The sequence below is a fragment of the Haliaeetus leucocephalus genome, unplaced genomic scaffold (genome assembly GCF_000737465.1).
Source record: "Haliaeetus leucocephalus isolate CR32 unplaced genomic scaffold, Haliaeetus_leucocephalus-4.0 Scaffold1000, whole genome shotgun sequence".
NCBI classification, from domain to species: domain Eukaryota; kingdom Metazoa; phylum Chordata; class Aves; order Accipitriformes; family Accipitridae; genus Haliaeetus; species Haliaeetus leucocephalus.
The window spans coordinates 2,908,362-2,921,260 of NW_010973436.1; the positions used below are offsets into that span (position 1 = coordinate 2,908,362).

At 40.6% G+C, this 12,899-nt stretch overlaps 1 protein-coding gene across 1 annotated transcript in view; it reads left to right on the forward strand.

Annotated features, from left to right (window-relative positions):
* The window catches only part of LOC104842369 (chromosome unknown open reading frame, human C6orf106), a 32,711-nt gene extending 20,168 nt beyond the window's left edge, over positions 1-12,543 (forward strand). The window contains exons 4-5 of the mRNA XM_010584669.1: positions 793-1,121; positions 9,940-12,543. Coding sequence (XP_010582971.1) covers positions 793-1,121; positions 9,940-9,975 — 365 coding nt within the window. The 3' untranslated portion in view covers positions 9,976-12,543. The remainder of the gene's footprint in view (positions 1-792; positions 1,122-9,939) is intronic.
* The last annotated feature ends 356 nt before the right edge of the window (positions 12,544-12,899 follow it).

Consider the following 12,899-nt stretch of genomic DNA (forward strand, 5'->3'; position numbering starts at 1 on the left):
AAAAAGGGGGCCAGTGTGGGGGGGGGGGGGGAGAGAAGAAAAAAAAAGACAATAAAACTGAATTTGGCTATGTACCAAGAAATGTATTTATGTAAATAGACCAGAATGTTTGCATGACGTGTAAATGAAATGGTAAGTAAAATAACAATGTTATCTATGTACAAGAGACAGACACGCATTAAGAAAGAACTGTAAATATGTTTCTTATTCTAACCAGTAGTTTGCGAATTCGTGTAATAGTCTACCAGGCCTGCGTATTTTATCCACCTACTCTGAGTGTTTTGGAACTGGAATGGAGATATTTTGCAGTGAATTGTCATAAACATAATTACCTTCTAAGTCACCCTTTTGTTGTTTTATTTTAATAATCAAGCCTTTCAAAGCTAAACAAAAAACATTGCCTTTTCTTTACTGTCAGAGTAGAAGATTGGCAGTGATATCTTCTGGCTTTCATTTCAGATAAAGTCATTTAAGGTTTTATTTTATTCAGTGCATCCTATTGGTTATCTGAAGCATGGAGCTTCAAGTTGTCATGTCAGTTTGTTTTTTGTGTGTTCTTAGCTGGTTCATGTAAGTTCAGTAGGAGTAAAACTTGCCTGGTTTTCTTGAAAGATTGGACGCTAAATTAGGGTTTAACCAGTACTACTGATGCTTCATAAAAATGTATTTTAAACAATAAGTCTTTTTTCTTGCTGTTGTAAAGGATAGAATTCATGTTCTGTTTTTTTCCTTCTGCCCCCTTCTTCATAAACTTCATCTAGTGACAACCCGAGTGTCTTTCTTTTTCAACAGATGTCATCTGGGTGATCCTCAGCGTGGAAGTTGGAGGACTTCTAGGTGTAACACAGCAGCTGTCATCCTTTGAAACGGAGTTCAACACGCAACCACATCGCAAGGTAGAAGGAAACTTTAACCCATTCGCCTCTCCACAGAAGAACAGGCAACCAGATGAAAACAACCTAAAAGACCCTGGGGGTTCCGAGCTAGGCACAATCAGCAAAAACACATGGGGGCCTGCTCCTGACCAAATCGAACAAGATCAGAATGGACTGTCACAAAACTCTGTAAATCTCTCCCCCAGCAGTCACTCGAACAACTTGTCGGTAGTGACATACAGTAAGGTAGGTGCCCTGGGAGAACAGGAGAATGGGTAGGTGATGAGACTGTGATGTATGTAATAGTTCTTCGTTACAAACTGCAAAGCCCTTCCCTTCTGCTTCTGCCAGACCTGCTAAGGAAGGTTTTGAATTTGACTGTCTGACTCTGCCAACTCCTCATGTTATATTAAAATATTTTTGCCTCTGATAGACTCTACCAGATCCACCTTTTTGTTTTTGCTTCAAGTCCTTCTTAAAATTTATATAATCTTGTCTGGGTGCTGTAACTATTAGTGGCTGGAGCCTGCTCCAGTTGCGTGTGCAAATAAGTCAAAATATCTCTCTAGATGTGCTCCTGAGTTTTCTCTTTTCAAAATTATGTACAAAATAACCACACCCCCAAAGCCTAAGATTAACCAGATAACTTCTTTTTAGCTGGTGTGGGGAGACTACAGAGCTCAACATTTTGATCCCAGAAGCTACCTGTCAGGAACAGTCAATCAAATGACTATTCCTGTCTGTGTCCTTGTCTTGTTTATAATTGTAGGTGACTTTTAAATTATCTTTACTTTAAATTCTCTCTCAAAAGCTTGCTTGGTGGATGCTATATGAGTCTGAGTGATATTTTGACTGTTTTTATTTGCTTGTGTGTGAAAAATGAATTGCAGGATTATTTACAATTCAGAATCCACCTGTTAATGCAGCCAGTATGTGTAGGTGTGTACTGTCGTATGTCAAACTAGTTTGATTTTTAAAATCTTTTAAAAATGCTTTACTGTACTTTAAGCAGGCTGTGTAGGACAATAACACTTGGTTGCTGAATGACTTAATAAAGCCCTAATGTTAGTTCACCTACAGCACTTTAGTTCCTAACTGGATGAACTGCCTGTCCTCTACCAGTGGATCATATTTTAGTGACCTACTTTGCACCAGGACTATGCATTTTTTTTACTGATGGCATGCACGGGATTAACTGTTTGACAGACTACCAGCAACCTTTTTTGTGTTTGGCACCCCAAACATAAATTGCTATAAGCTGTATTGGCTCCTGCTTCAAGATTCTCACTCACTAAAAGTGAAATGGATGGCTTAGGAAATGATTGAAAAATAAAGCCTTTCACCTATCAGTTCAAATACAACCTGAATTAGCAGTGACTGAAAGTCACTGCCTTTTAGTGGTTGTTTGGTGGATAGTGGTATTCCCTGAAGAGACAAGACAGGCCATTGTCTGACTGCAGAGGCTGTCTATATACTGATATAGCTTCTCTGCATAAACTTTATCTCAGGTGCTTCAGGTGGGGAGTGCCGCTCTGCAGCTGTCTGTTGTATGTATCCCAGCAAAGATTGGTAACAGCTCTGTGTATCAATTGATGAAAAATAAAAAATCATTTATCAAGTACAGCTTTGGTGAGATAGTGGACTTACCTAAGCCTTTCATAGCTAAAATACTAGGTTTAATTTAGGTGGGAAAATTCAGTTCCACTTTTGGTGGTCAGCTTTAGGCTGGAGGTGGCTTTTTTTTTCCCTTGCCTGTTTTCTGAGTGCAGAGCTTGGCAATTGCTTTGTAGTTGATTTGCACTTGCAGGTGGATAGATGTGGAACTGCTAATATATGCACTTCTGAGAAAGTTCCTGTGTTGAATTTCTGGATGTGGGGTTTTGGCAGTAATGTGGCCTTCAGTTTTCGCTAGGTCTCTCCCAGTGGTATATATCCTTACCCTTCCCAGTGAGAGGAGAGTGGTGTGGGCACCGGGAGGTAAAGCACACTAACAGACTCTCTTGGCTGAGGAGTAGATGCTTTGTCTTTTCTAAGAACATAGGTGTAAGAAACTGATACCTATTGGAGGTGCAGAGGACACAGCAAAGGTCAGCTATGCTGTGGAAAAGAAAAGCCAAAAAGGAGAGTGAAGCACTACCAGAGAGGATTTCACTAAATTTAAAGTAAGCTGGTTTAGCTAGTAACCCAAAGTTCACGATCAGTACTCTTATGAGATATAAGCCATTATAATCTAACCTCAGATGTAGGGTAGGTGGCCTTCCCTGCCCCCCCATTTTTTTTTGTTTTGTTTTGGGTTTTTTGTTTCTTTTTGTATTTACAGAAGATTCTTGGTGGATTTGAGGTAGATTATGTGAGATAAAAGCAGAAATCTTGTTTCTTGCTTGCTTCAGAAGGGATAACATTATGGTCCTTTTTGGAGATGGGGTGGGGTATGCAAAAGTTCATTGGGTTTTTGAGGTTTTTTGTCTCTACTACGGTGTTTCTATTTGTGACATTAACAAAAAAACAAGTTAGGTTTTCCTTTGGAAGCTGTTATTAAGGTAGGTCTGAAGATCAGAGTCCTGTTCCAGCCTTGCCCTTCCCATCTAGGGCAGCAGGCATTCTGCCACAGACTGAATATTCACATTGGTACAATACTGTTTCTGTAGTGAACAAGTCTGAGTAGGTTTGACATCCTAGATACTTGGTCTCATTTAAAATCGCCAGGTGAACATGCTCACCTTCCCTGGTGTAGGTCTAGCGCTATTGCATGCTTTCTTCCTGCAATCTGGAAATCCTTCTGGAAAAGAAGATGTGTAAGCAGTATCCCCAGCTGGGGCTCAGATTAAGTGGAAAAGGTCTTACTGGAGGTGATGTCAGAAGTATTAAACCACCTGATCAGCAGATGGTGTTCCAGTACCTGTTAGGAAAAGCTATATCTGGCCCATCTTCCCCACTTCCCTGGGGACTTGACCTGTACTCTGCTGCTTGAGAGGGGGAAAGAAAACTACTACATGTCAAGCTGTTGTCTTGTGATTCAATATTGATGTGAAAGGCTTTATTTCAAGTTCTAGGAGCAGACAAAAGAGTACTGTGGGTTGGTTATGCAGTTGCACATTAGGATTCCTGGATTTTATTTATCTTGGGCAGGACCTCTAATAATTTTGTCTGCTTTCATGTACCCAGAGAATGGAGTAAATCCCTAGTCATGTTTGACACACCATTTGGTGCGACACAGCAAAGGGGATGGGTAAGGTCTAGTTAAGGTGTTCAGAAGGGCCTATGTCCTGTATTTAGAAGTAATATAAGCCCTTAAATATTTCTCAGATTACTGTGGAGGCTTCCTCTCTGCCAAGAGATTGTGGAGAACCCCAGTCATGCACTTGGATGAGACTATGAAATCTTTGAGATAAAGCTAGCAGTTTCTGGCATCTGCAGCTGTAAAACATACTAGAAGTTGCCAGACCTTGTCTGTATTAGTTCTCCCTCTGGTGCAACTGAGCAGGTGTGACTTGTCCTCTAAAATTCCCCATTGGAGTCAGGATCTCAGTGACACTGATGTGCCATCTGCTGCTGGATTAGACAAGTCTATCAGTTTCACACGTGGAAACATTCAAAATGCTTTTATACAGCAGCATAGAGTACATGGTTTGGATGCTCTGCTCAGTGAAGCAAACTTTCCTAGCAAAAAACCAAAACAAGACACTGAATTCCCTGTTAAGCAGATAAGATCAAACCTGTGGTATGGTTGAAACAAACTGAGTGCGATCTTTATTGCTGCTATAGTGTACGCCTTCCCTGGGTCCACCCTGCTCACCTAATCAAATAAATTGCTGGAAGGTTGTAGATCAGGGTCTGTGTTCAGGGCATTGCTTTAAGCATGTTGTTGTTATATCTATTCCCAGTGGAGTTTTTGCATGTTCTTAGAATTAAAGATGTGCTTAAGTGCAGGATAGGATGCTTATCTCAGGATAGGGATGAGCTGTATTAGAGTCCAGATATACCCATGCATGGGTATTTTATTCTCCTCTTTGGCAATCGCTTTCTCTCTGTATTCTCGAGAGAGATGAGGCTAATATAGCTTCCTTCTATTTACTCGCTCCTGTCTCATAGCAACACTGTCGAGGTCACTGCTGCTTTCTTGTGACAGTCTTTTACATTAAAAGCGCAAGATGCAGTCGTACAGTGCCTGGGGAATTAGAGTTAAATTTCTTAACTAAGGAAAGAAACATACAGGTTTAAATGTCTAAAAAGATCTGAAGTGGATAGCCATATACTGACATTCAGATTGTACTTGTCACCTATATATATAAAATATACATATGTATATCCAAATCTGTTGCCCATATGAATTGAGGAATTGCTGCTTTCTGTGTAATACAGAAAACTGCATGTAGAAGTTCTGATTCTGCAAATATTTGCCCGTACAGAACAATTTGCATAGTCACCGCCATAGCAAAGGGCGTTCTACAGCTTGTCTGGTATTAACCTGTTCTGTTTGTTACTTGTGCTACTCTTAAAAGCCCATTGAAATATGAGCATATTTGGCGTTCACAAAATTAAAATCTTAACACCTTTTTTCCTGCTGTATTTTTGCTCACCATCTTACTTCATTCTGTGTGGAGCTGAACTCTGATCCATGCTACTTGACAGCTTTCTATATGTACGGGGAAACCAAACCTCTCTCTATCCTTAGAGCCTTTAACTGGCTTCCCCTCTCTGAGTTTAAAAGTTGCTGCTGCTTCTAGATGCGTGCTTCTTCCAAACCAGGGCACTCCAATTTGCATATTTTTTGAGTACCTCTAAACTCTAGACAGAAATTTTTCCACTGGAAACTATTTGGGTACCAAACTATATTTGTGGGTAAGGAAGGTGCTCCAGAAATGTTTGCTTCCATGTAGAAGAGAAGCTCCTTCCATCTTGGTATCTGGGCTTCAAATTGGGCTAGTTACCACATAGTTAAATTCATTTAGAACAAAGTGGGAGAACATTGAACTCAAAACTACCATAGCTACTCTTTGACAGCCACTCTGCTGCATAGCATCTGCAGGCTAAACTGATGTTGCATGAGCTGGTTTGCTTATCTGGTGAAAGACTAATGTGTTTGGATGCTGCATGTTAGCTCATCCATGAAAACCAACAGTCCATGTGCTTTTGGACTGTGGGAAATGTGAGATAATCTGATTTTAGCTTAACTTTGCTCCATTGCAGGCCAACAGTTTCCCTGTTGTTTTATCTCTGCAGACTAAAAGCACGCCATTGATTAAGTTACAAGAGCTAAGTTGTTGCATGGTAACTTAATCATGTACTTGAGCCCTCATGTACTTCATCAGCTATGTGCATCTAAACCAGCCCTACCAGTGGCTGCACTGTGAGAAGATTCTTAACTTCCTGGTGGTCTTAACTGCCACGCCATGTTTGCACAGCATGCATGGAATAAAAAAAAAATAAAAAAATAAAAAAAAAAAAGTGCTCAATACTTTGTTCTTCTGTTTGTGTTCAGTTTACGTAAGTTAGTCAAGAGAACTCTGCGTAGTTTGGAGAAGCACTGACTAGGAACGGCCCAGGAGGTGACGAGGAAACGGGGACTTGTAGCGTTGTCTGATGCTACTGTCAGTGTACACTGGGAGACTCCTGTATTGCTTTGCAGCCGTGCATCAGAAACTCCTGTCTCTCTTGAAGTGTACCTTTTATTGATCTTGACTCAGTCACAAAGGTGAAATAAAGATAGCTATTTGAAAGCCTGTGTTGTGATGGTTTATGAAAGATTAACTTAATCTTTATTTTATTTCTAGCACAGGTGCCTTCATTTAAAGAGCTCAGTATTTACAAAGGCCTTTAACTTGCCAAAATGTCTCAATTCCCTTCTAGATACAGCGGTCAAATGATAATTTCTACCAGTAAGTTTCGTGTAGAGTCTTTTCTTGAAAAAACACGGTCCGCTGTTCTCACATACTTATCTGTATAAATTGCCAGTATGCTTTCACTAACAAGTTAGCAATTACTTCTGTGGAAGATACTGGAAGAACTGAAAGTAAATCTGCAAAGCTGCAGCTGAGCTTTTCATGAACACAGTCATCTCATTTTGAGAATAGAAGGGAATTCACCAAAAATAGCATGAATAATTCTTCAGTTGAAATAACTCGGGAAAACTGCCATTGTATGCAGAATTATTTTTGCATGTTTATGATGTAAAATATTACATACAAGGGATAATTATTCCTGAAAATGTCACATAATGGAGTTTGGTATTTGGATTGCAGCAGTAACTGAAGTTTTCAGGTATCAAGACACTATTACACTGTGCATGTTGAATAAATTAATAAGAAACAATTGCTCCGCAGAGAGCTTGCATGTTAGTTACTGAGGAAGAAGAAAGAAGGTGTTCTCATTTCACAAAGGGGAGTAAGAGTTTCTTGCTCAGGGTCTGATGTCAAACCAAGTCTACACTTGATCTTAAAGAAAAGAAACAGGTGTGTTTAATTTTGTAAGTTCTCATGTACACTAATGAATCTCACGGGTAAGTGAACTGCAGTGAAGAGTGGCAATCCCAAAAGCAAAGATTTTTGGCTTTTTCTTCTTGGTGAAATTCATTGCATCAGGAGAAGCTAACCTTGGTCACAGATTCTGGGACTGTTCATGGAATTGCTCATGAGAGAAGCTCATCTAGTGATGTCAGCCTGTTAAGTGCAGTGTAGCAAGCAGTACAAAGCTGTATATACTTAGTAATCTGACACTCTGAAGGTGAACAAAATTCTGCTTTTAATTAAGACATGATTAGCACAACTGTGTAGCTTTAAATTGGATGCTACAGAAAACAGTATCTGAAGATCCAGAGGGTTTCCCTGAAAACAAGGTTAATAGCCTTTTCATGGGGTCTCTCTCTGCATACAAAAAAGACTAATGGACTGTTCTCATGTCTGACTTAAGCTGAAGACTCTGGACTGTGTACTGCTTAACTGTGTTAATTCTTTTATGTCATGGGGTGATGCAGATGTCTTGGCTTATGGCATGCACAAATTAAATCAGTGAGATTTTGCCTGTGACGTAAACTGTAAAATACATAAACGGTACAACTCTTTATGGTATGTGCAGTCGGTAGCCCCGCGGCAGAGGGAGCAGGCAGCTGGGAGCAGTTGATGTTTAAACCACTCTCATGAGGCTTGTGAGTGCTTGCCAGTCAGTATCTGCAAACAAAGCCTTATGTGCAGGTAACTAAAAGATGAAGCAAATTCTGGCAAATGTGTCTGTACAGGTAATCAGCAACAAATCCTGGTTTTTGTTTGTAGAGCAAGAAGTACAAGAGCTTAACCCCCTTGAGGTGAGACTGCTTAGGATGTTGCTTATAACATTGTTTTCCTTCTGTGTCCTTTGGGGGTTTTTTGTGCCCCTATTCACATTATTTTAATGTTTCTCTTCTGCTCTTCCCCTTCCCCCTGTTTCAGTGACTGTATTTTTTGGAAATGTTGAATATGTCAGTCTCTTGATTTTGCTGGGAGCTTTTCCTTTCTGAGGTGAACTATTGTGCTGGAATCTGCTGGGTGTTATCTTTTGAAAAGCTTGCTTTACAAACTGGGAGTGCAGCATATTCCTAGGGTAGAAGTGTGTTTGTTTTTCCATCACTTGCATGTATTTCTGTCTGCAAACAGCAAGTTTCCAGTCTTCCGTGCTTCCCATGCAGTTCATGAGATGTCCTCTTTAATTGTCTGCTAATCTTCCTCTCTTGGTTGAATTTTGAGAGCTGCTGATAGATGCTTCATTTTACCATTGTCTTGTATTTTGCCACCCGATATAACCTAAAGAATTAACTTTTTCTCACCAGCTGTGGTGAGATTACAGGCTTCTTGGAGCACTTCCTTTTTAACATAGGTGTAAAACAGAGCTCTTGAACTTGGGTTTTTGTAACTGGGCTTAAGCTAATGAAATTGTTTCTTTCTTTATATGAGTCATGTTAAAGACTCATTGTTTCATGGCTCTGTGGCTCATGCAGTGAGGTTGTTATAGAGTTGTAGGAGAAAATGCAGGAAACAGTGTTTCCTTTGAGATTTGCCCTGTTAAAGGCAAAATGGTGAAAACTGAAGTCAGAGCTTCACTTAAAGACCGAGAATGGCTTTGTGCAAATTGGGCCCTCAGCTGTCTTACTCATCAGCATACTGGAAACAAGCTGGACTCTGTTAAAAAAAGCATTTGCATAATGGTCTTCCAACTTTGAGAATTAAATATAATGAGCTTTTCTTCCTCATCTCACTTCTAACCTGAGTATGTGTCTGGATCTTACAGAAGGATTTTGTGTGTGGTTTGTACCTTCATCGTTATGACAAACTTTATATCCCTGTGACTTGGGAGATCTCTTGCCTGCCTGTTGGTCACTTCCTTTTGCTTTCTGATGAAACCCTGGATAGTTGATTTGAACAATAGAAATTACAGAAAGGAGTTCCTGTTAATTTGAGACCTGTTACTAGATCTGTCATTTAGGTGACTCACTTCAGGATGTAAGAGAGGGAAAATGGATTCTGTAGTAAGCATTTTGATTTTTTTGTTGTTGTTGTTGTTAAATGTTGGCATTGATTTTCACTAGAGCAAAATGTACATTGTTATCTTAGAGCAAAAGTGGTAGTTGTGGGAACATGGAAAATCTTGAAATTTTTTTTTTTTTTCTTAAATAGACTCTTCTACTGATTACAGCGTCTTACTTAACTGTTTGCTGTAATCTTTAGAATAGACTTGTGAAACTGCAGTTGCTTGGCCTTGCAGGTATTATAGCATCTGTAGGGGATTTTTGTTCTGGTGTAGAAAATACAAGTTACTTTGTGGCCCAGTAACATCTGGCTATTACCTGGCCTAAATAACACCTGAAAGAGGTAAGTGGACAGCATCTGACATCTCTGGGGAAACCAGCTACAAGCACTGAAACCTGCGTTTTAGGAGTGTTTCATGAGGCTGGACAACACTGGTCACATTGGTGGGTAAACGGTTGCATTTGGTTTAGAAGTACTGGGATGGCATGGTCAGTATTTGTAGGTGTACACTGATCGATTTTTTTTCTTGCCTATTGAAATTGATTATGTCTCCAACTTTCTTTCAGGGTTTCCACGGTCCTTATCCCTTCGGACAGTCTTAAAACACAAAAACACAAAACGGGTATCGACAAGAGGAGAATTTAACAAAGAACTGACTTTTGGGGGGAGGGAGGGGGATTCATGTGGCAGACAGACACAACATGGACCCCCACTTCTCTGCCTCCGTGTTCTGGATAAAGAAGAAAAAACAAAAGCCCAGTAACTTAAGACTAGCTGTTTCTGGAGGAAAATACAAAATCTAAGTATGCATGTGTGAATGCTGGATTTCAGGAGTGTTGTTAAATGCTATGAGAAAGAAAATATACCAACACCATGGGTTGTTTTTTTTTTTTAGAAATTATTCTGGCACATAATTAGGTAGCTTAAAAAGAAGTTTAAAAACTGAAAATGAAAAAGCCATCTTTAAAAAAAATATTTTGCCTACAGAGCGGTTGTAGTTTGAGCAAATGTTTAATTTCTGTTTGTTTCTTGTTCATATTTTTTTTTTAAATAAGGGACAGCGTGCATTTTTACGGAACTGTCGTGTTTTGCTTGCTACCGAATGGGAATTTGCTTAGCATCTTCTGGGGTTTGTGCAGTGACTTCTTTTTGTTGGACATTTTTTAATGACAGGTTGGGTCTGTACCCAGCTCTGCATTTTTAATATCATCTGCTGTTCTAGTTACCAACTTTTTAATCTTCTTTTCTTTTTTTTTTTTTCCCCTTTTGGTTTGGGTGTTGCTGTCAGTTGTCCTGCATGTCGTTGGAAACCATGCTGAAGACCAGGTCTCAGTATCAAAGTTGGAGAGAAGGACTCTGGGACTTCTAGGATATCATGGAGGGCTCATTTCCCTTCCCTTTGTACATGAAGTACACACAAATACACACCCATATTAATAAGAAATAGATTTATTAAAGTTCCAGAGCTGTCCTATGTGATTAGCATTTTAAAATACCTTTTTGTTAACTCTTGATGTACAGTAGCTGTGCCTAGAGCAACCAAGCAAGCGTATCAGTCTTGTGCCAAGAGGAAACTTTTTTTTCTGTAGCTATAATTCACTTGGTAGTAGTTGCAAAGCTTTACAAAAGTCATGTGCTTTTAATTTTGAATCTCCTCTCTCTCATAGAGTATAAGTTTGCATTCATTTCTCCTATGATAAAGTATTAGCTTAGAGGCTAATTGCATTTTTGAATGCAGAGCAAGAGTTAGCATCATCAGCTGGATTCCACTCTGTCACCTTGTATTCATTCGCCTTTATAGTCCTGGCTTGTAGCTTCATCGAGGCTCCTACTTCTAAATGGGCTCTCCAGGGCTTGGTATTAGAGGGGGGAATCGCTTGTCTAAAGATTCGGGTTGCTCTGCTGTTCCTCCAATGTATTTTCCCCCAATTATGGATTGGGAAGTCCAGTGTGAGAGGAGGGAGAACGGCCTCGAGTGCTGCGGTGGATTTCTAAGTGCTGTGTCACCACAGATCCTGCTGAAGGGGAGCCAGGTGGCGAGGTGAGGGGACACCATTTTACTCAGAAACGTGAACAAGGCTGGAACAGCCATCTGCCAAAGATACAGTAATACTCAAAGCTCCCACAACCTTCTTCCAGATCTTTCCAGTGAAGGCTCTTGTTCTTGTTGGAGCAGAGCACAGGCTTGTTGCATGGTGCGTGGCTTTACACTGATTGCTCTTGACTAGTTGTATTTTCTTGGTTGGTTTTGAATGCGGGATTCATTTTCGTTGCAGCTACCAAGGACTGTCTTATCTTAGTGCATACAGATAGATCTTCTGGAGGACAGTAGGAGTTCCTTGTATCCATCAGAGGAAGGATTGGGTGATAAATTTTGTTCGTATTTCAGAGGTTCAGCTGTTAAAGCTTACTGTTACCTGAAGTCTCCCTTCAAAAATCTGTTTGCTGGGAGAAACAAGTATGATGTAAGAAATTATCTGCATAGAAGAGGCACTGCAGGCTTTGGACTGCTTACCATTTGCACTTGCATTTTGGTGAGCACCTGGGTCTGTCTCAGCAGCTTTCTAGAGCTGGGTGACTTAAGAACCAGAGTGAACCCGTGGAAAGCGGTGCTCAGTGCAGCTGTAGTGTTTGGCTCTTGTCCTGTAACATCATTTTGCCTTGGATTGGTTATCTCCTCTTAGCATTCAGTCTAGGGAATGATTTGCATCACTGTAGTGTAGTGTAGACAAGTGGATTCTTTCTTCGCTCCCTCCTTTCCAAGCAGGTGGCTTGAGCGACAAGGTCTGAAGGCATGAACATGTACCCGACCATCACACCTCTTGAAATACTGCTGCTTCCCTTCTGAAAGTATCAAAAACACTGGAGACTGCTGTTTGTCCAAGTGACAAGGTGATTCCTTATCTTTATTAGCTCCTTTTATCAGCTATGAATGGAAGGGTGGCAGAAATTGCGATCTGAGTCCGTATGTTATAGCTGGTGCTGCAACCTTTGCCTTGTGTCAGCTGAGGCATCAGGGAGACCCTTGAACTCGGATACCCCCATGCTGGCTTTCTTCTGCTGTCAGCCACATGCGCTCCTCCCTTATATAACGGCCACCACATTTGTGTTCTTGTGCTCCTCCTAAGACTGAATTTTCCTTTCTTTGAAAAAACAAACAAACAAAAAAACCAAACACAAACAAACAAAACCCAAAAACCTTGCATGCACCCCAAGTAGTCATGTGCTTTCCGACTCAGAAGGCATACTTGTTCTGCACAGACTTGAATTCTCTCTCCTCTTGAGTCTTTTCAGTCCATGGTGTCCTTGTGACCAGGGTCACTTACTCCAGGGTGTGAAGAAAGGCAGGTCCAGATCTGAGTTGCTGCTGAAATCTGCAACCTCTTGCTGCTCACATCACCGTTCTTCCCCAGGTAGCTGAGTGTGAGCGCTCTTGTCTGCGGGAATGATCTCTCTGCAAACGATCGCACAGTGCTCTGATGCTTTGAGGGTTGGGGTTGTAACCCTGGCTGTGATAGTGGAAGCA